Here is a 24,338-nt window from a genome sequence, read left to right on the forward strand (position 1 = left end):
TGCATTAGCTACTCTTCTAAAATTATAAATCACCACTAAGATCAAAGCTATAGTTCCCCTAAATGGGAAGGTGCAATGTAAAAAAAAAAAAAAAATGAATCAGACCAGAGATGCAGATGTGCAGCATTTTTCTCTGATGTTTAGTATTTCCTGTGTGTCTTGGGTTTTGCTCCCACTTTCTGCCTCTAGAAGCATTTGCACGCTTAGTGAACATCTGTAAACAGTTATGCAGCTGAGGTGACATCACCATTCAACAGTTTATGCAATTCAAGGGTGCAGCTTCTTGTTGTTTTAAAATTAATATGAGATGTATTTGCCAAATGTCCCCTTTCGTTAAACTGACTGCATTTTTAAAGCCAAGAATTATATACATGTTTTGAGACCATTAAAAATAGCAAAACAGTGTGTTTTACTGAGGAAATAGATATATCCTTTCAAATATATGAGTGTGTATGTACATGCACACCCAATCACAGGAGATTAAATGAAGGAATTATAACTGCTTTGGAAATTAAAATTATTTTTAGATAATTTTCACTGAATCACAGTACTCTTGGGCTAAGTATAGACATTTGGGGGTGTTAGGAGGAGGTTAAATCAATTCAAAGTGGCTGCCCAATATCAGATAAGTCAGGATGGGAAGATAGCAGTGGAGTTGGGGGGCTACGGGGGATGGGAAGAGGTACAACCCATGAGGGGTCGGGCAGGCATGACCTGCTGGTGGGGTGAGAGGGCAGGCGTGACCCACGGGTTGCGGGGCAGGCATGACCCATGAGGGGTGAAGGGGGGAGCTGCAATCTTCAGGTGGAGGGCAGGCACAACCCATGGGTGGGGTGGGGGGGGGGGCAGATACTCCTCCCACTGGGACTTACTTGCTTAGCTCTGACAGTGGTGCATGCTGATAAAAGCACCTGCACCAGAGTGGCTTGTGGGATGGGGGTTGAGAGGGATGGCTGGTTTGGGTGGGGAGCATGGGGTCAGCTAGGGGAAAAAATAGCCCAGTATGGGAGGAGGGTGAGGTGAAAAGACCAGCCCTGGGGCTGGAGCCAGTGGTTGGGTTTTCCCAGACCCAGGGCTGTGCAAGGAAAGCGTACAAAAGTTCCATGCACTGGTTTGACCTAAACAGAATAAGTTTGATACTACATAGATCCAGGCTTATCTTAAAATGGGCCCTGCAATTTTTAGACCGGTTTGTGTGCGTAGAACATTTAAAGGTTTAGACTGATTGCCAGTCACTGAGACTGGGCCTGTAATTGTAAGGTCGGCTTGGGGATGAGCTAAATTTAAATCAGGCAAACATTTTGAGCCCAATTTAACCTCCCCAAATGTCTATACTTAGCTTTAAACACTAAAGATCCTAGAAAATCAATGATGAAGAAAAAACATGTAATCAATATAATATAAACAACTAGGCATTTTTTATTTTGAGTGTTCAGGTCAGGCTGTCTCCCTAAGGGCATTTGTACACATACTTGTGCCACAGCACCAGGCACTTTTAAAAAGCGCCTTGCGCTGCAGTCCATACATTTGTATAAACAGCGAAATGTACATCAGCACTGAGAAAATGGTGGCAGCGCACAGTTGAACTAAAATACATCAAAGGTGTTTTAGTTCAAAAGCACACCACCACAATTTTCTCAGTGCTGATATGCATTTTGTCATTTATAAAAATGCATGCGGAGCAGCGCCAGGTGTGTCAGCTCATGCGAAGAGCTAATTTGATTGCTTAAATTTGCTCTGATGTACCAGATCTGCAGTGCATCAGAGCAGAGAAATGTATGTGCATAAATGCCATGAGGACTTGGGCACTCCATTTTGCAATGAAGGGAAGCACTGTCTCTGATTTTTTTTGTAGACATAGGGCAATTTGCACGACCTCAATATTGCCAAGAAGCATATCCCACACATCTTTTCCTCCAAATTAGGCAATGTAGCCACTTAAGAATAGCTCTGAAGACCTGAGACCAAGAACCTGTGAAGGGCTCTGAGAATGTGCTCAGCAGATCCTGAAGTGTTTATACTCCCTCATTTCTATAGCTTAATGTGTCCAACATGGGAGTAGATGAAACATACTTCTACTTCTGGGCAATGTTCTGAGGCTTGGCATGAAGGCAGTGTGGATAAGTCCTTGGTTAGTGTACACATACAGAAGACCCAGCTGGACAATATATGTAATGTGAGAGTGAGTATATTTAAGTGCAGAAACAAGTTTTCAGTCACCTAAAGACAAAAAGGAGTTTTACCTTAGTACAACTTTACCTACGATCACATCTGTGCTTTCAAAGGAACAAAAGCAGGGAGTACTGTACTGAAAGGACTCATTCCCACTCTACCCCCCAAAATGGATGTAATGTAGCCTTCATAAAATAGCATTGGGGCTAGGGACAGAAGTTGCACATAAACCAGTTTAAGTTATCAGAAACTGGTTTAAAATTTGTAACAAAACAGAAGTTCAGCGTACTTAAACTGCTTTCAAAATGGCTGAAGCTGATTTAAGATAATCCTGGTTGGATATAGTATCAGACTGAACCAATTTAGGTTAAACCTGTTTATGGAACTTCTGTCCCAGAACCCTTCCTGGCTCAAGTTAACTCACAGACCCCAGCATCCCAATATGCACTTAAACTTCCCCCCCACACCTCAGTGCTGGCTCGAGTGGGGGGAGGGCAAGGGGGCAAAAGCCTGGCAGGAACTCCCTTCTCAAGCAGGGAGTAGTGGGGGACAAAAGCCTGTAAGGGATTGTCTCCTCCTCCCTGAGCAAGGAGCAAGGGAGTAGAAGCCTGGAAGGGGTTACCCCTGCCTCCCAAGCACACCCTGGCTGAGGTCCTGTGTGGGCCAGGGAGAGGGTTTAAATTCCCCTTCTCCTGCCTCAGCTTGGTGGCCTGGACCAGAAGTAGGGATAAGCCTGGCAGGGACACCCCTGTCTCCCTGGCAAATCTAGGCTGGAGTCCCATGTGGGCCAGGGAGAGGGTTTAAAGCCCGCCTACCTCAACATGCTGGCTTCAGGACAGGGCCTGGCCACATCTCTCCCCACCTTGAGTGGGGAGGGGTGGGGAAGCCTTGGAAGGTTTCTCTCCTATCTTCCCTCCCTTCCCTTTGGCGGTTGTTGGCAGGCTGGGAGCTGTGCTATAGTGCTCCCCAGCTTCTGGCCTGAGCGACTGAAGCCATGTGGCTGAATTTCCAGAATCAAAAGTGAATGTCTGTTCACTTGCTTCTTGGCTCAGTCCATGTAGTGTAAACTAACCTGCAAAGCTTAAACAGATTTAGTCTCTGGCTTTTTGACTGTTTGTACTTAGCCTGGATGTGTGCATCTAGCTACTCCCAAGAGAGCGAGTGCATTGGGGCATAGCCAGTGATATACTATGATGGCTCCATTACATCTGTGTGAGTGTGATGAGTGAGGCCCTGGCATGGTGCTTTAATGATACAGGCATGCTCTGAATGTCAACAGCATGTTTATCTATGGCTGAAGTAAGTTAAGAAGAAGAATGTGACAATTAACTAAGACAGGCTCCCAGATTTTCACATTGGCACCTTAGGTTTTTCTTCAGCTAAGTGCACACAGCAGCACAGATTGCATGCATGGATACACACAAGCCAGTTAGGATTTGCAAAGAGCGCAGGGTAGGTTTAGTTTTAATACTACAATCGTATATACCTGCCTCATCCATTGACTGCCAATGCAATTGGAAAATCTATTATCCAGAGTGAAAACAATTATACTTCAAATATGAATTTTAAAATGTTATTTTCTTGAAAAAGAATATACTATGCACTGTATGTGCATAATGAATGATAGGTATTTAAGTACCAGATTTTCAGGAAAAAAGTCTAAATATGCTAAAGGTAACCCACAAATTAATAACTACAACCCAAAAAAGCTAGACTAGTTTTTAAGAAACTGGCACCATGTGGCTTATATGTTCATATGCTATAAAATGTGAACATTATGTTCATTATGCTAACATGCATTCTTGGTTCTTTAACTATCATTGCATAATTATTTTTAAGTGAGAGTAGTTGCTAAACCCCCAGAACAGTGGTTTTCGATCTTTTTAGGTTCAAGCCGACCCTCAGTAGACTCAAGACACCTCTTGGAAAACCCCAGGTCTGAGTTTTCACTCATTTTTTGACTATGGCATTTTTCTGTTGAAATGAACTCCGAAATACCACTACAGGTCAGGTCAGATTTTTAACACTATGGATTCTTGCTTGAATCATTTGGCTTATCTTGTGAAACATGTTTCCACGCTTAACAGTGATAACATTGTGTGGCATTCTGAGGCACCCCTGAAAGACTCCAGGCATGCCATGCCACCTTGGTTGAGAATCACTGCTCTAGAACATTTTACAAGGCCATGAAAGACTGAATGCACTTCCACTCATGGAAAGTTTACTGTTTTTATGGCCATCAAATGTATGACATACAACCATATGTTGGCTCCCTCAGCTGACATAGTGAATCATTATCAAATAACAGAATACAAAGCAAGACTATAGATATTACAGATCTCTCACTGTGATGTCATATATATTAATCCCACTGCACCAAGAACCCTGGTGAGATCTGTGAAAGATTAAACATCAAGGCTTAGATTCTGTTCTGCAATAATTATATATATATATATATTTTTTTTTCGGTTCACAAAAAAGCCAATTGGAGTTACAAATGGGATATCTGACCAGAAATTTTAGACTTAAAGCTGTTTTAAAAGCTTATAGTCTAAGTAGAGAGGCACTATAAGTCTTAAGAACAGTAGTCTAAAATCTGTTTCAAAGTTTCCCATTTTTATTGTAAGCTGTATTTAGGACCTGTTCTTCTATAGATCTTTCCTAATTCTTTGTTCAGGGATTGCATGGTTCCTTTTTTCCCCTCACATCAAACATTTATTTTCCTTCAGTTCTCATATAAAAGCCAGGTTATGGCATCTTTTCAGTTTTATATTATGTTACCTATCTTTCTATTGTCAAGGCAACAAATGTCCTTTTATTTGAACCAAACTCTATTTTTAGAGTATTGAAGACAACACTTTCATTTCCACCCATCTTTTTTTCCCCAAGGGATAACGTATGCAAGTTACGGTAAAGAACTGAGTCTCCATCCTTAGTCAGGGGTCTCAGTCAGGTAATATTATGGCACCATAATAGAACTGTACTATAACTTTTTAAATACAAAGTAGTTTTACCTGAAAACTGTTAGACTGGAGACATGCAAGAAAAAATTCTGCAATCTGCAGAAATCATCACACTGTTTTTTCAGTCAGAAGCAATCAAAAACTAAGTTGACTTGCATTTATGCCTTTGTCTCCTCTAGCTCAAAAATAATTTGTTACGATCCCTATTGCAAAACCTTCTTGAAAATGCATGAGTTGGCCATATTTAGAGGAATCTGTAAATCAGGCTAAATTTATCATAATCACTGCAGGGGACATTTTGTATATTTTCTACACTCCCTCATTTCAATGAGTGTTATGGAATTAATTCCAACTGCACTGTCAATGAGATTTTTATGCCAGTTTGTTCACTGGTACAGGGATTAGGAGTAATGTGAAATTCATCCCTTCAGAAAGGCTGTCTTCAAAAAGTTCAAAACATATTCATTGTTTTTGTTGTAATTTCACTTTTACTTGGATTTTGTGAGCTTCAAGCAACAGTTCAAAATATCTTTTACAGTAGTGTTTAGGCAGCATGTACTACTAATAAAAGAAATATTTAATGAATTCAGCATGTTACAATACCTCTATTTTAGGTAAATTAGATATCAAATATCAAGCTTTCTGTATTGCATTTGGAATGGATATCATTAATACAATGCAAGCATGAATGGAATGATATCATTAACTATATACTCTTCAACTGACTAAATAACTAACATTCAAATATGATAGAAAAGTATACTGCCCATACATTTTAACTCAAATATATGGACAAAATGAATAATTAGAAAACGGTTCATTTAAAACATGGCATAAAGTAAATGATTGCTGTAAGATTTGAGGAAGAAGTGGTCAGCTTTTTTATAATTGCAAAAGGCACAGTGGGGATAGACAAGATTAGCAAGAAGGCTAATGATATCTCAAAACAACCAAGATTAGCAAGAAGGCTGTGATATCTCAAAACAGCCACTGAAAAAGGTAATAGTAATTCTTCATATTATATGTGTAAGTCAATCTTTTAAATAAAGATTTGTTTATCAGCAGCTGAATTGTGTAGTCCCCACAACATAAGAACTTACTCAAATAAAAACAGTATATTCTGGTCAGAATAATATTTTAATTGAAGAATGATCTTTTAACTGAAGAATAGCCCCTGGCTGGCTCCGTGCCTAAAATCTCTGGACAGCACAATTGCGAAGTAATAAAAGCTGCAGCTAATGCTTATTTTCATGATAACAATTGCAAATCAAGTGGTATGTACATATACCTACATTGTAATATTATTGATTCCTGTCTGGTTTATCTTAGTGATAAGAGGTAATAGAAACAGCCTGACACCTTCTGAATTTTGCTGATCTCCCTCTCTTTCATCTGGGGCACTTTTAGACTTCTACATGGGTGAATGCTAAAAAGATCCCTTGGGTACCAGTAAACACAGGCTCAAAAATGTAAAACAAAATGTAAATCACATCACCAATTTTATTTTGTAGGAAAAATAGTGCAATCTGCAATGAAAAGGCTCATTGTGACAGGGCCAAGGTCCCAGGCCCAATATCGATATCAGCCTGCCTCCTGTCTCTGGGCAAACTGCTTTCCTGCCATGCCTTGTTGTAAAGTAATCAGGATGTTAATCAGGAGGGAGGCTGCCCTTTGAGCGCCCTGCTGTAACGGGTGATATGTACATGCTGTGACTTCCCCTTATACATGTCCCATACCTCGCAGATGTCACACAGTGTTAAAATTTCTGGCTCAAGGCCAGGTTAAACTGGGCACACAGTTGAGGCTCTCACACACTGCCCTCATGGACCACACACATAGTCCCCCACTCTCACTGGGCCTCTTGCACTTTACCCTCTCTTACAGGGCCTCTATCGTACTGCCCTATCCCGGGCCATATTCATCCTGCCTTGCTTCCTTGAGCAACCCTGTAGGGCCATCAGGCTTAACCTTCATGCCTTGGCCAGCCCTGGCACACCCTTCTGGGCCTCTCCTGCGGCCCTTATCTGAATGGGACTGGGTGATTTTTCAACTGTGGGCCTACTTTGCCCCTCGCTGGACTAATACACCTCTCCCTCAGGCAAATATTCTGCCCCTACACTGGGGCCTGCGGTCTTCCACCCCTACAGGCTCAGGTGCTTTTCTTCCATAGCATGCCTGGCCTCCACTCTGCCGTCTCCACAGGGCCTGGGGTCTTACATCCCTTGGGCTCAGGTGCTCCTCTTGGAGTGTGCCTGGCTGACCTCCAGGGTCCAACACCCGATGGGGCTCACAAGCTTCTAATAAGTGTGTCTGGCCTCCTACCCGCCTTTCACTGGGGAGGTTCTCAGTCCTGGCATTTAAGTGGCACTGCCCCACCACAGGCAGTTCCACCGGGCCTCCCTATCCCAGCAAGATGCAGTTTTCAGTCGTGCTCAGGACCATGAGGCCTCCTCCTTCCCTACAGCCTTGCCCTTACCCTTGAGATGTCCTTGGAGCAGGAGCTTTGCTGGATGATGTTGCTCTCAGGATGGTTGGTCTCAAACTGATATCCTAGCTTAGAGAGTTGGGCTCTAAAATGGCTGCCCTAATCAACCATCTGCTGGCTACCTGCTCCAGCCATAAAGTGATGGAACACTAAAGTTGCTCCGTCACACAGATGAAAGTAAGAAGATACAGAAGCAGAAAAAAAACCCCTGAATACATTTAATCTGAATGAAGAAAAGAATCAATAAACAGGCTCACGGGTATATGTCTCCGTTTGTACATTGGGGTGCTGGATGGTGAAGAGCCTGTACTGAGAGCATTTTCAATATCCTGATCGAGCTGGTCCAGTTTCATAAATAGCAGCACCATGGAGTCCAATTGTGACCGATCTCGATCTTCTCTCATTTCCTGAGGAATGGAACACACAATTATTGAATCTGAAAGGGCATTTCTTGGAAAGAATGAAAAGCTCTCTGTTCCCTAGTTTTATTAAAAGACATTGAATAATAGGCAGCAAACTCATTTTCTGGAGAGGGAAAGAAAACTGTTTTGTATTGTCAATAGGTCGTTCATTGAGACTGAGTGCAAAAAAACCCCTTTTATGCATATTAAACACACATACTTTAAAGCAACATGTTATGAAAAAATATATAGTACCATTTATTATAAAACCTCCCTGGTGGCTTCTTTTATTTATGCAAGTAATATCCTATTTGAAACTATCACATAAGCTTACCCATCTTTTCAACACGAACAGTTTCATTACTTTTATGTGAAGTAAGGATTTCTTTCCTTGTGACTGACAAATATATATTAATATAAAACAGAAATTCTGAGTGTAAGATTGAAATGTAAAAGTATGCAAGGCAAGCCATTTTCACCTGTGAATGTCTCTGGCTACCATGCCCTGTAGCACAGATCAATGCTATTGCACCTTTAAGTTGTATCAATGTGCTTGGAAGAATCAATTATTTGAAGAATTTTTGTCTTGGCTGAAAAATCTTGCTGTACCCTAAACATCCTTGCACTCTAACAAATACAAGCTGTGCTGTCGTCTTCATAGAGTCTAATACAGGGAACAGGACATTCAGGTTGTCTGTACACAAGTATGGAGGCTGCTCCAATGCTTAATTGAGTCTGCTGGAGTGTGGTAATTACCATGCTCCAGCAGCCTTTTGCGTCTTGTGTATCAAAATGGTGGTGGTGGTGGTGTGTTCAACAAGCTTCAGTTCAAGTGCTCCCACCATCATTCTGAAGTGTGGGTAGGACTGTCCCTAGAGGGAGTGCGAATCAGGGCAACCACCCTGGGCCTCGCGGAGCTGGGCCTCGCAGCTACATCCAGCTGCTTGCTACACCACTCCCCACCCCCGCCAATGACACCGATACTGACACCGCGGCTGCCGATGACTGCAGCAGCTTTTTCGGATCCTGGGTTCATGCGATTGGGACGGGGGCAGGGGCAGGGCCTTGCATGGACTGATTTGCCCCAGGTTATTGGGGCAAATCAGCCCATGCGATCAGGAGATCTGCTGAGAGGAAAACGCACCCTGCTTGGGTTGGCTCTGAGTGTAGGGATGCTGATATATGAGGCCTCGTGGCATTGTAATTAGAGTGGCTCTAAGAGGCAGGGAAGAGAGAGAGGGAGGGGGAGCAACAGAAACAAGCATAGTGAAGTTGGACCCGAGGAGGGGCTGCTGTTAAGGCAGGGCTGATACCTTGGAGCTGAGGTCTTAAATTAGTGGACCAAAGTGGAAGGTGTGGTCAGAGAAAAAGAGGGCCAAGGCTGTTACAGGTGAAGACACAAAAAGCCCTCAGAAGTCTACAGGACCACTCCCTGGGGGTGAAAGCACTGGGGAAGAACAAAGGCTCCAGGTGGGGGCTGGACTGGCCAGGCAGACAAGGCTACTTGTGAGGTTACCTCTCCCCCAACAACAAAACAAACATCAAACACATAGCAGGTGAGAGACAGAAGGTGAAGTGGCACTGGGAAAGAGCTGTCAAGTGGGGTGGACCACAAGGGTGAACCAGGTGGCAGGGAGTCCTAAACCCTGCTGTGGGATAGAGAGAGAAAAGTTATAATTCCTCCTTTGGAAAAACCAGCAGTTTTGATGATCATCACCAGATATACGTACACACCACATTAACAGCCCTATGTTGCCTTGTTTCATTTTTTGTTACAACTTGACAATGGCCACACTTGTTGTTACAATGACCATACTTATTGAAGGGCTCTCTGAATGTGGTGAACCTCTTACTGAATCTGGGCCAAGTTTACAGTAAAGTTGACAAGAAATATGGCTGTAGGTGAAAACATGGCAAGCAATGAGATGGAATAATTGTCACTGTCATTTTTTTTCAAGTGTGTGTGTGTGTGTGTGTGTGTGTGTTGGGGGGGGGGGCGGAATATCATGGTGAATGTCTGCTATAAGCCACCAAACCAGGAGGAAGAGGTAGACAAGGCCTTCTTTAAGTACCTGGTGGAAGATTCCCAATCGCAGAATCTGGTTCTCATGGGGAACTTTAGTTATTGGGACATCTGCTGAGAGGGAAACAGCAGTACAAAAGCAGTTCAGCAAGTTCCTAGAGTGCTGTAGCCTCACCAGCACAGGGGGTAACAAGGGCATGAGCCCTGGGCACTGACTTAGAGAGGATGCCAGTTAATACCTCGCCCCCTCAAAAGTCTTTCCTGCAGCAGACCTAGAGTTGAGCAGTTTATCTGGAGTTTGAGGAGAGTGGCATGATGCCCTCCAACCCTGAGACTACCATGAGAGGTGCAGCCTTGGCCCCAGAGGCTGGGGACTAACGTAGCACCAGGAACTGCTCCCAGGAGCCTGCACCGCTGCCGGTTGCTAAGAGACAAACTACAGCAATAGTAGCTGCCACTCAAGTGAGGAGAGCCAGGGCAAGTAAAACTACCTCCATCTCCCCTTTCCCCCACAGATCTCCAGTGGCCACTCCTCAGTCCTGCTCTAAATGCTGAAAGAATTTGTTACCATTTTTTGGAGTGTACTGGGGATAACTTTTCAATGCAGATGGTAGACAGAACAAATAGAGGGCAAGCTCTTCTTAACTTCCTGTTCATAAACAGGGAAGAATTTGTTTGAGAATGTGAAGGTGGAAGGTAACTTGGGTACAGTGACCATGAAATAATACAGTTCAAGATCCTAAGTAGAGGAAGGAAGGAGAGAAGCATAATAAAGACACTGGGCTTCAGGAAGTCAATAGGGAACTGGTGTTTGGATCTCCTGAGAGGCAAGTATGAGGGGGGAAAAGGAGTCCAGGGAAGCAAGCTGTACTTTGAAGAAGCCCTCTTAAGGGCACAGGATCAACCTATCCCTATGCAACAAGAGAACGGGAAATACAACAGGGGACCAGCCTGAATAGACAGAAGTTTCTTCAAAGATTTGAAATGCAAAAAGGAATCCTACAAAAAGTAGAAACTTGGTCATAGTACTAGGAAAGATTATAAGAGTGTCTCATGGGCATTTAGGTGCAAAATTAGGAAGGCCAAGGCACAATTTGAGATGCAAGTGGTGAGGGACATAATAGGCAATATAAAGGGATTCTATAGGTGTGCAGAGGCAAACTAACAAATGACAAGTGCAGCTGGCAGCAAGGACAAGGAAGGAGACAAACAAACTAGAGTAGTGGCAGGACATGTTAGGGACTACTTTGAGAAGTTAGATGCTTTCAAGTCAGTAGGCGGAGATGGGATGCACTGCAGGGTACTGAAGGAATTGGCTGAAATAATTTCAGAGCCATTTTTGAGAAGTCATAGAGATCAGGTGAGGGACTAGATACTTGGAAAAGGTCAAATATAGCATCCATTTTTAATAAAGGGAAAAATGTAGATCCAGGACGCTATGGAGTCTGTCTGCTCTTGATACCCAGAAAGATCATTGAGTAGGTCCTCAAGGAAGCACTTGGAGAGCAAGGAAGAACCAGCATGGATTCAGCAAAAGCAAGTCACAGCTGAATAGCCATGATAAGCTTCCTTTTGTTACAAGCTCTGTGGATAGGCGAGAGCAGTGAATGTGATATATTTTTAGCATTGAATGCAATATATTTTTTGACACTGTCTCCTATGACATTTTCATTAATAAGCTAAGAAACTACAGAACAGATGAAAGTACTGAAAGTTGGATACTTAACTGATTGGATCACCATGCTCAATGAGTGCTCATCAATGGCTCAAGGTTTAGTTAGGAGGAGGAATCAAGTGGAGTTCCCCAGGGGTTTGTCTGAGTCTGACATTGTTTAACATATTCATTAATGATGCAGACAATGGGGTTGAGTGCATGATTAGCACATTTGTGGATGGCACCAAGTTGGGTGGAGTTGCAGGCACTCTGGAATGTAGGGCTATCCAGAATGACCTGGATAGACTGGAAAAAAGGTCTGCAATCAACCACATGGGATTCAGTAAGAACAAGTGCCAAGTCCTGTACTTGGTATTGAATAATTACATACAGGCTGGAGAAAGATAGGCTAGGCTGCAGTACTACAGAGAAGGACCTGGGGGTTATGATAGACCATAAGAGAATGCGAGTCAACAGTGTGCTCTTGTTGCAAAACAGGCAAACAGCATACTGGTTTCACTTAACAGGAGTGTCATTGGCAAATTGAGGGTAATGATTCTCATCCTCTATTCATCACTGGTGAGCTTGACCTGGAGCCTGACCTGTTTTGGGCTCTACACTTCAAAAAAGATGTGGACAGATTGGAAAGTGTTCATCATAGAGCAACAAAAATGAAGCAGATGCCTGAATGGATGATTTATGAGGAAAGGCTGAAAAAACTAGGGTTATTTAGTTTGAAGAGAAGACTAAGGGGGCGATTTGATAGCCATCTTCAAGTACTTGAAGGGCAATTAAAGAGACATTGGTGATGGACTTTTCTCTGTGGCTGAAGGGGATAGGACTAGAACAATGTCCTCAAGGTGCAGCAGAAGAAATTTTGATTGTTGATTAGGCAAAACTTGCTGACTATGAGGATGGTCAAGCATTGTAACTGGCTACTTAGAGAAGTTGTGGAATCTCCATCCTTAGGAAATTTTTAAGAGTAGTTTCAACAGACACTTGGTTGGGATGGTTTAGTCCAGGATTATCTTGCCCTGAGCAGGGGCCTGGACAAGATGGCCTTGTGAGGGCTGTCCACCCCTACTTTTCTAAGGTAAAAACACCAAGAAATTTCTGCAACCTAAACCCCTCTGTTTCTTAGTTTTGCTTGATGATTCTGGACTTCTTTATATGCGGAACAAAATAGTGCCATGTCTCCAACCTATCTTGCAGAAAGCCAAATGCATGGTGAAATCAATGTGGTTTAACTGATCAAGGAGTTGGAGGAGCTTCTGCCTTTCATGGGGCTATGCTACATTGTAGGCCTGTGCAAGTAGGCAGCTATTTGATCCAGCTTCAGCTCCAGCTGCTTTGGATGCCAGGGATCTGATCTGGAGCTCTGGGTTCCCACTTTGATCGGTGAAAGCGGCTCCTAAGCTTTGGAGCCGCTTCCGAGATCCAGCCATAGGGTATAATGGGGAATCAATGAAATATCTATAACTGTATTGTTGTTTGTCTAATTTGCATGAAACTTGCAGGGATGGTAGTTTCTGATGAAAGCATGAAGCCTGCCAAGTTTCAAGAAGATCAGTAAAGGGATTCAGGGGAAACTGCAACCCAAATTCTTGAAAGAAAAACTCACGTCACGTGTATGTGTTAAGCCACAATGGGGTCAAAACTGCAGGCTGGTAGTCCCTGGTGAGGCCACAAAGCCTACCGAGTTTTAAGGTGATAAGAGCAGGGGTTTGGGGGGAACTGCACCCCAAGCTGCTGACAGGCAAAACTCGTGACATGGGTGACACTGTGCAACTGTGCCTGTCTTGGGGCATGCGGGTGGGGGACTACTCCAGGCCTGGCTGCTCAGCTACTGTGTTACCAGTTACCAATTAATCATGATTCACTCAGGGATCAGCTCAATACACAGTACCTAGCTACTACATACCAAGTTAATGAGCATGGATTAACACCTACAAAACCACAGACTAAGGAGAGGAAATAATCAATACAGACAATCAACTGCTCCAAGACAGACACAGTCAGTTATACAAGTACCCATGTCACGAGTTTTGTCTGTCAACAGCTAGAGGTGTAGGGCCCCAGAACCCCCCTGCACCTATCTCCTTGACAGCTGGCAGGCTTCGTGGCTGGAGCAGGGTTTACCAGGCCTGCAGCTTTCACCCCACTGCACCTTAACACACACAGGGTCATCTATGTCACCAGTTTTGCCTGTCAGCAGCTTGAGGTACAGTTCCCCCCAAACCCCTGCACCTGTCTTCTTGAAACTTGGCAGGCTTTGTGGCTTCATCAGGGGCCACCCCTGAAGTTTTCACCCCCCTGTGGTGTAACACATACCTGTGACATGAGTTTTGCTTCCAAGAATTTGGGATGCAGTTCCTCCCAAACTCCTGAACCTATCTTCTTGAAGCTTGGCAGGCTTTATGCTCTCAGCAGAGGCTGCCACCCCTGCAGGTTTCATCCAAATCAGACAAAAAACAACAAAGTTATAGATATTTCATTGATTCCCCATTATACCCTATGGCCAGAACTCTGAAGTGCCTCTGAAGCTTTTCTGAAGTGGTTTGGAAGCTCTGAACCACTTCAGAAGCTCCAAACTGCTTTGGAAAGCCTAATGAAGCCAGCACTTTGATCCAGACTTGAAGCCTTCTCCAGATCCAAAGCCTCACACAGCCCTACTACACGGTGGCTCTACCATGCAAGTCAATAACTAGGCACACACAGTTTGTATATGGCTGGTAATATGGAGACTAAACCAATTCACCAGCTAATCTTCTTATTACTACAGAGAAGCAGTACACTCTCAGAAGAAGAGCCACCCTATTGGGAAGCATTGCTAGTCTCTTCAAGTGGATTGATAATAGTGGAGAAGAATTAATTATAACTGACTGGGCAAAATATTATCTTGAAGGCCTACCCAAAAGGGATAATCAAGCTTGAAAAATAACAGGCTTTGGGCTTAAACCTTTTTTTTTTCCCCAAAATAAAGATATATTTAGGTACCACAATATTTCATTATTCCTATTACGTGTGTTTATGAGATCAGCAGACCAACTCTGTTATCCTTGTCATGAGGAGTATCTGTATTCAATATTAACTATTTGTATGATTAACTGTACACCAAAATAGTTGTTTTCTGTCTGGTATGTTATACAGTCAGGTCACTATTAAAATGTATACATAAAAGACTGAAATTTATTCTAGCAAACATTAAAGTATACACAGAAAAAAGCTTATCTTGAGTTGGAAATTCATTAAGCAACACTAAATAAATATTATTTTAGGATTCATCTATGTTTAGACAACTTTAGCCTTGATACTATCTCATAAAGTTTCAAGACTTTTATGGCCTATTTGTCTTCTTTGTATCTTCCTTGTGCGTATATTGTGGGATCTTGTTACCAACTTGTGATTTTATCTAAAGCTGCAAGACAGTAACAATTCATTCACTTTCTTTTGAAGACATATTATTTCCTTCTCCTGTCCTCTAAATTACTTCCAACACCAAATGTAATGTCCATTTGCTGTCATTCATACTACAGACATGAAATAATGTTTAAAAAAAATGCAGGCTGTACATAGTAAGAGATGTCCAATTAAAGTTGACTTTGCAAACTGAATGTATTCTCTTTGTGTTTGTATTACCAACAGTCTTGAATGAGATGAACATATAGTTGCCCCTCCTCACCTCAGACTCTCAGTTAGGTAAACTATTATTAAGCACTTTCAATCTGTGTTTTCAGTCCAGAAACGCAGTATAAAATGTGTGGAAGTTAATTCCTGATCTCACTAAGGAAATAATTTAGGTCATGAATTATGAAACGTTACAGTTCTTGTAAATTTTTGCTAGATGGTGTGATCAAAGCGGATGTGGAGATGGAATTCATTTCAAGCATAAACATCAGTAATTTAGGGTATAACATATTACATTAATCTCCAAACTAGAAGGTTCTGGAGTTACTTTCAAATCAAGAACTTGAATTACTCTTAAAGAAGCTAGAGACAGCATATTATAGCTGTATATCAAAATACAGTTACAGGCACACATCCACCCTTAGGTTTGTCTGTTTAGACACCATCCAGTATTCATACAATAAGATCTTTTGGTGTGTATGGTTCCAGACCAAAAAAAAAAAAGTCAACTGAATTCGGAAAATTCATTAGGCTTATTCCTCCCCACCTTTCTCCCTGGCTCATACTGACCCTATTGTGCAGAGTTAAAATTGACCTTTCAATTTCTTTTCAGTGCAACCACAGTTATAAATTTTCTGGATCTGCAATGTTTGGGCTTGGATTTCTGCAAAAATCTTTATAATATTTTCCTGTTAGTTTGCTGGTACATACACTCAACTTTGGCCTTCTTATATTTAAAATTCATAAGAGAACAGTGAGCAAGAAATGAAAAGGGAATTCTACCGTCTTTCTAAAGATACAAAGTATTTTATTATGACTTCTATGGCCATAGTCACTGGTATAGTCTGGTGGCTGTGTGTTGCTCTACAAAGGCACACAACAATCAGCCTACAGTGGATAAAAAGAACCAGGGTGATTGGTACATTATTCATACAATGCTAATTATGTATTGGTACATTTTTTCATACTCCCAAGGCAGGACAAACCATTCGGAAAGTGTATTTCAGAACCATTTGAAGCATATACCCCAGGTTCCTCTTCTCTCCTGAGACCCAAATTTCTCTACACATACACTCTCCTGCATTCTATACTGTGTGTATGTGTGTACATATGTATACACTGTGTGTATACATATACACCTGCAGTATAGACATATGTACAAACTGTGTGTATATAGTCTATACTGTAGTATATTATATATATAATGACTTGGTATCCCAGTTTCCATCTCCGCCTTGCACCCTATATAGCTGTGCACATACTGACACTCCAGTTAATTAACCAATTTACTTGTAAATTAGTAAGTTTACTATGTCTATTAATATATACACAGATATTTTGAGAGGATACGGTCTTCATACAGAAATCAGAAAGCAAATTTAAAGAAACTGTTGTTGTTGCCTTTGCTATATCTCATGATCTGTGGAGCCTATTCAGCTGAATACTTAGTATTGGTAAAACTTTTGTCTTACCTCTGGAACTAGAAGTGTTACATGTACAGCAGTACAGTGACGAGGTACAATCTCCCAGGCCTGGGGACAGTACAAGCCCACCCACCTGTCTAGGGCAGTCTACCCAGTCTCTCCTGCCACACCTTTGATGTAAAGGAAACTGGTGTTACAATAAGCAGGAGGTTCCCCATTTTAAGACTCTGATGTCTAGGGGTGTACACATGACTTCAACCTCCCCTTATTGTGTCTGTCACAGAGTGAGATCCCCAGGGGTGGCTGTGATGCCCCTGGCGGCTCTGTGACCATGCAAGCTCTGCCCTGAGGGTGCCCTCTTATCTCATCTGCCACGCCTTTGATGGAAAAACAACTCAGGAGGCTGCCCATGAGACTTCAATTAGTCCTGGTTCACTGAATCTTACTCAAGTTCTCTGATCTGTAGCTCCCTTTGCCAGGCCACTCTTGAGTATGGTGCAGCATGAGACACCTCATGCCTTATGGGCCAATTGTGTGGCTCCAACCACCCCTTTACCATGCCTCACAGGTGTTACATTGCTGTTATGCTCTGTTGGGGCCTTGGCCTACTCAGACTCCACCTCTTTGATATAGCTAGGTCATCTACCCTAGACCCACTGTGCTGGGCCCAGCTTTGAGGCACTAGCCCACAAACTCCTTTTATTACTGGGCCCCTGGCCCTTACAGCTCACATCCCTCTAGTGCTGGGCTCTCTGCACCCCTGAGACTGCACCCCTCTGGTGCTGGGACTCTACACAATCATGTGCCCCCAGTGAGGCCTCCTATACCCCTATTAGCCTCTTCCTGGTCCATTGGTGCAAACAATAACACAAGCCTAATCCCCTGAGCTACAACATAACCTTAATAATAAAGGCAGCACTCTGTCCCTTTAAGAGGGCCAACATCTCCCCTTAGAATACCAGCCCCTTTTACCTCTAGGCACCTTGTGAGCCCCTAGAGCCTTACTGAGTTTAGAAGTAGCAAAGCAGGCAGCCAGATGCATGGGGCTGCTCTCTTGTGCAGGAGCTTCTTCTCCTACTAGTTGCCAAAGAGAGAATGACCCCCCAGGGAGCTTCACCTCGGACCTTATATGTATCCTGGGCTCTGACTCCTGGTCAGCTGACAGCCTGCAGGTGCCAGCTAATTACCTTGTTAGCCTGTTACTTAGGCAACCTGCAGCTGTGGTGCTCTATGTAGCCTGCCAGGCTCCTTTGCTAAGCTGTTTCTGCTCTTAAAGGTGCAGGCAGCCCTAAGTGCCCTGCAACACTGTCCCATGCCTCATAGATGTCATCCTTGAGTTGCTGTTTGCTTTGGCTCAAGGCCGGGCCAAACTCAGCCCCTTGCTAGGCCTCACACATTCCTTCTTTTTCTCTCTACCCCAACAGGGCTCACTCATTACACCTGCTCTCATCAGGTCTCTCACACTGCCCACTCTCACTGGGCCTCTCACATGCTGCCCCACACAGGGCCACATTCAGCCTTCCTTGCTCCCTTGAGTGGATCCTGTAGGCCATGAGGCTTGCCTACACACAATCCTTGGCTGGCCCTGGCACAGCCTCTCAGGCCTTTTCTGTGACCCTCATCTGAATGGAGACCAGCCAATTCACCTGGCCCAGGATAAACTTCTGACCCAGGCCTCTCTCTGGGTAACTCATAACTCTTGCTCTTTAATTAGGGCCAATTGCTTGCCTCCTCAGCCTCAGGTCCACTTGCATGGCCTCAGGCATGTGTGGATTTACCTGGGCCTAATTGCCCCCTTCCTGGGACCTCTACACATGCCCCTTCTCTGAGTCCTCAACTCATTCACTCTATGGGCATGCCAGTCTCTGGTTTTTAACCCCATGCACTCCACCCTTTCACTGGGGTACCTACTCTTCCCCCCTCGCTGGGGCCCATACTTTACCCCTATATTGGGGCCTCAGGGTCTTACACCCTCACAGGCTCAGGTCCCTCTGCCTAGGCATGCCTGGCCCACTAATTCTCGGGTCTTACACCACCTATGGGCTTAGGTGCCTCTGCCTAGGCATGCCTGGCACCACTACTCTCCAGTCTTCATAACCCACCAGATGGTGGGGGCTGGGGTTATCATGCAACCCTACCTGCCCTTCACCAGGGAGGTAACTGGCCTGGCATTTCTGAGGAACAGACAACCCCACCAGACCACCCTTCCCTGACAGGATGCAGTTTTAGGTCTTGCCCAAGACTAAGCAGGCCTACCTGCCCTGGTCTAGCTCCCTCATTAGGGCTCCTGTATGCTGTCCTTTGGCTCTCTCTCTCATTGAGTCCAGCTCTCACTCTGGCTCCATTCTGATCTTATAACAGCCTGCATGGTGGTTGACCCCTACCATCCTCAGCTGTGATGTCCCCCCAGCGAAGGGACTTTTAGCCCTTACAGGCTCTGGTTCTGCCTCCAGGCCACTAGGGGTGCCAGATAGCTCACAGTGGCCCTGAAGTGCCCCTCGCATTGGGCTTAATTGCCTTTCAGCCCCGGCCCTGTTGCATTGACCAGTGCAAAGGATCAGAGAGTCAATCTAGCAGCTGCTGATGCCCATACTCCAGAAAGGGGTCCCTCCTGGGTGCCCCCTTCTACTCTGTGGCTTGCCTGGCCCCCTTGTAAGCCTACCAGCTGTTAGCCCCATGCCTAGGCTGGGCCTTGCTCTAACTAGGCCAAAACCTCCTTCCTGGGGTTCTAGGCCCCTCTGGGACTGTAGGAACCTCTTGCCATCCCCACAGTTTCTCCCTTACCACCAAGGTGTTCCAAGCAGCTCAGTCAGATGTTACTCTTTTGGCTGCTTGCAGCAAATTGCTGCCTCAGCCTAGAGAGCCAGGATCTAAAATGGCTGCCTCATCAGGGCTGGCCTGCACCTGCTGGCTGCCTGCTCTTAGCCTTTAAAGGTACTCCATCACAAGTACAGTATATCATAAGGCATTCATTTTAACCATATATGTGCTGGAATCAACACATCAAATTAGACAGACCAGTGATCTGTTTCAGTAATATAATTATATTTTCAACATTGCTCCAGAAGTTTTATTTCAAAGCTCACCTACCGGTGGTAAACTAAGAAAAGAAATAATGTTTATAATGCGCCAGAAAAATTATGAATTGTCAAACATTTCAGATTAGCATACAAACTAATGCAATATTACAGACAGCATGTTGCTAATTTCTGTTCAGTTTGACAATATTTCACAAGGAGCCAGTAGTTCTAAAAACAACACTAAGTACAATTCAGTTAGGTTTATCCTTTCTTAAAGTGATTTTCTATTTTATGAACAGTAAACTGTTAAATTTCATCATTAGAATAACTTGTCTTATTACATTGTTTTTTGGCTGTAGTGAAGTACTAGATAGTAAAATTATCTGAATCAAAACCAAAACCAAACATTCAGGATGAACCGGTGTTAAGTTTTAGACAATACCCTTTCAGGAGAAGGAAGTGCTGGAGAGGGGGTTATGCATTTATACAGAAATGGTAAAAATTCTGGAGGATGGCATATCTTGAAGCTGAAACTGAATGAAATTTTAGAGTTTCTGTCAGGGGAGGGTAGCTTGAATGATCAAATCTTCCAGAGGAGCACAGAGGTAGAAAGGAGTTTCTCACTCTACTCTACCCTTTTTTTGATACTCTCAGGGAATCTCTCAATGGACACTTTGGGCTTTCAGGCAGCACATATTCTCAGTGGAGGAGGGGTGGGAGTAAAGCATACTCTTCTCTGGAGGCAGCGACTGATACATGGATAAATGTCTCCGTTGTTGTCAAAGAATTATTACAAAGAATTATTATGACAGTTTTTTACCTAGTGAGAAATGCTGTGTGAGAGCCTGACTGAAAATCTGTTTTGTTGTGCCCATTTTTTTTGTATTAAAAGGAGACGAAATTTCATTGGTCCCTTTATAATTTTGAATACTATGCGTTAGTTAAATGTCTAAGACTTCCCTCCCCCAGAGGTAATATCTTAGAAGTTTCAGCAAACATAAAACATGCATTTTTTTAGCAAATTGTAGAATGAATCAGCAAACTATAATATATTTGGAGAAAATGTGTGATACTCAAGGTATTTATAGGAAGTATTAGAAAAATCCAACTGGCTAGAAACAAGGTTTGTTGTTTTTTAAAAAAATGAATTGGTCTAGTCTGTTAGAGAAAGCTATACCTTGTCTAATTTATCTTAATTGTTATTTCAGCTACATTAACAAAAATAGTGATTTTTAATGTCCGGACCTTATATCTGCGCCAGTTCTAAGTCAGCTGCTAGGCGTCGGCCGAGGCGGAACGCTGGCCCCCCCGTCCCTGCAGAGGAACACAGCAAGTGCTGTCATATTCTCATCTCCTTTGCTATCCATAACCTGTTTTATTTCTTAAAACGATGGAGAATACAGTCCACATATGGTACTAGAGGAAACTTCAGAGAGAGATAAAATTCTTAGTTTTTTCCCAAAGTTTATATTAGTTATACATTGCAGTGTAAAGGGATAAAAGCTACGTATCTGATTTATATAACTGCTTGTAAAATTCAACAGATAGCTCTGAAACAGGATGTATTGCATTATCTGTAGCTCTTGCTTGTCAGTTCAGATGAATGCCTTCACAGTTTATAAAAAGAGATTGAATATCTTTCCATTTTTTAGTAGGATATTTTTTAGCAAGGACAGACAGGGATGAAGAATTTAATGTCAACTGTAATATATAACATTAATGTAAGTCTTTAGGCTCAGTCCAACTGGCTTCAGATCAAAGTTGCTTAGAGAAATACAAAGCCAACTCTTTTCCTAAAAGATCCCTTTCTTTTGTGGGTGAGAAACTGGTCTTGCCAGCTCAGCAGCAAAGTCTTCCTCTGAGATCTAAGGTTTAGTCTTAATGAAACTGTAGGTATCTTGCTTTTTCAAAACCAATATGATTTATGACTTTTCCATACATCTGGCTCATCATGTTTGCCTTGCACAACTGGGATGGTGCCTAATTCACTATTTGTAAATATCAGTTTATAACTACAACAAGCAGCGTATACAATTGTGTGAATGCATTTCCTATTATTGAAGCCACTTAACCCACTTTTTATAGTATGAATTTTATATGAATTCAGGCTTCACCAGCACCAAGCTTTAATTCCCAGGACAAGCATCAATCTGAGGGATCATTATTCCATAGCTGGGATGTCTCAGCATAGTGTACTGAGGCACTAGGGATTCATAAAGTAAATACTGACACTGATGGCCAAATCCAGCCAGACTTTTCCTATGAAATTTCATGTCACTATAGGTAGTACTCATGGAAAATATATATTATGATTATTGGATTAATATTGAATTGTATATAGATGAAATACTAATACAGTGCAATTGCATGTGCAATTAGTTGTCATTAAAGTTACTGCATATTAGCCCAATCTGCAGTAACTGATTTTTGGCAGGTCTCTACACATCCAGGCAACTGGCACTAAAGTTAGTGGCAGTTCCCTCCAGGTCTGCCATGTCCTCCTGTGGCCATCACAGGGAGCTCCAGGCTCCAGCCACATGGCTGCCAGCACTTGGCAGCCATCTTGGCAACTGTGAATTCTGGCCAGCCCCTTCCCTGTCCAAGAGCTGCATGTCCAGCTTAGGGGCAGCACATAGCAGCTCCCTTCTTGCCTCCCCTGCCTCCCCACAATATGGTTGCTCCAGCTCCAGCCCCTGCTCCTGCCCCTGACAGCAATGACCACTGCCTCACACTCCTACTGGCCATGGTGCTGGCCCTGCTGGCCCCAGCAGTACCGCCCCCCCCGCTCAATGACCACGAGCTGATCACCTTCACCATCTGCCATAAAGCTGGCATGTCAGTCAGCAACACAGAAGATCTCGACTTCAGGAAAGCTGACTTTGACAAGCTCAGAAGGCTTGTTAGTGAGGCCCTAATGGACCTCTGGCTCCCAGGGATCTAGCAGCCCCCCTGGCTCTCCAGGGATCTAGCAGGCCTCCTGAGGCTAAAAAGACAGCCTACAAAGGATGGAGGATGGAATTCACCTCCAAGGAGGATTATTCTGCACTGGTCCGGTCCTACAGGGAGCAAACCAGGAAAGCCAAGGCTGCAACTGAACTCCAACTAGCTTTGAGCATCAAGGACAATAAAAAGTCCTTTTTCAGATATGTGGGGAGCCAGAAGAAAAGCAAGGGCAACACTGGACCCCTGCTAAACCAGAGGGGACAACTGACACCCAGGAAAAAGCCAACCTATTAAAAAGGTACTTTGCGTTGGTCTTTCATCAGTCCCATGGGATGCCCATGCCCACTACGGGACAGGGAGGTCTGGGTGAGGGAGATCCCCTGCCCTCCATCAATGCTGACCTCATGAAGGAACTCCTTGAGAGGCTGGATACCTTCAAGTCAGTCGGCCCTGACAATCTACACCCCAGGGTACTCAATGAGCTGGTAAGCATCATAGTTTAGCCTCTAGCATGGATCTTTGAAAACTCTTGGTACTCTGGTGTAGTACCTGAAGACTGAAAGAAGGCCAGTGTGGTGCCTATCTTCAAGAAACGGAGAAAAGTGGATCCGGCTAACTATAGGCCAATCAGCTTGACTTCTATCTCGGGGAAGATCTTAGAAAAGTTTATTAAAGAGGCCATCCTTAATGGACTGGCTGACGCCAACATCCTGAGGGGTTGGGCCAGCATGGATTTGTTGTGGGTAGGTCTTGCTTGACCAATCTCATTTCCTTCCATGACCAGGTGACTTATCACCTGGACAAGTGAGAAGAGATTGATGTCATATATTTTGACTTCAAAAAAGCCTTCAATCTGGTATTCCATGATCACCTTTTGGTGAAACTGGCCAATTGTGGTCGGACCCAGAGGGTAGTAATTGATGGAAGTCAATCATCATGGTGCACTGTGACCAGTGGGGTCCCCCAAGGCTCTGTCCTTGGACCCATATCGTTCAACATCTTCATTAATGACGTGGACATTGGAGTCAGGAGCAGACTGGCCAAGTTCGCCGATGACACCAAACTTTGGGGCAAAGCTTCCACACCAGAAGACAGGAGGGCAATCCAGGCTGACCTGGACAGGCTCAGCAAATGGGTGAATGAGAACTTGATGGTGTTTAACACCAAAAAATACAAGGTTCTCCACCTAGGGAGGAAAAGCCTGCAGCATCCTTATAGGCTCAGCAGTGCTACACTGGCTAGCATTACAGAAGAAAGAGACTTGGGGGTCATCATTGACCACAAAATGAACAGGAGCCTGCAATGCGATGCTGCGGCTAGTAAAGCAACGACACGAATGTGAGGATCTGTTAAAGTGAAGTTCTTAAGAGTTACAGAGTGTAACATCAATAAACATCTATTACTTTGTTTTTGTGATAATAAATATAGTAAAACCATGAAACATGAAACATTACCAACTGTAGTAAAAACAAGGTCTAGTTTTGAGAGACTAATGACAAGCCTATCTCAAGCTTAAGAAACTTTATTTGAAATGGCCAGTTACACTTTGATTTCCTTTTCTTTTTATATTATAAACTGGTACCATACTCATGCTCTGTGAATTATGCCAGATTCCATAGTTTCATA

The 24,338-nt window shown here is 43.5% G+C and overlaps 1 protein-coding gene across 5 annotated transcripts in view; it reads right to left on the bottom strand.

Annotated features, from left to right (window-relative positions):
- Positions 1-24,338, bottom strand: part of DLC1 (DLC1 Rho GTPase activating protein) — a 409,890-nt gene that overhangs the window by 282,592 nt on the left and 102,960 nt on the right. For 4 of the 5 annotated variants that reach the window (XM_090035987.1, XM_090035988.1, XM_090035984.1 and 1 more), the window contains exon 3: positions 7,878-8,027. The exons of the other annotated variant lie outside the window; for it this stretch is intronic. In XM_090035987.1, coding sequence (XP_089892113.1) covers positions 7,878-8,027 — 150 coding nt within the window. The remainder of the gene's footprint in view (positions 1-7,877; positions 8,028-24,338) is intronic. 5 annotated transcript variants of the gene reach the window in all.

The sequence above is a fragment of the Crocodylus siamensis genome, chromosome 2 (assembly GCF_052110815.1).
Source record: "Crocodylus siamensis isolate JL-2025a chromosome 2, ASM5211081v1, whole genome shotgun sequence".
Taxonomy (NCBI): Eukaryota; Metazoa; Chordata; order Crocodylia; family Crocodylidae; genus Crocodylus; species Crocodylus siamensis.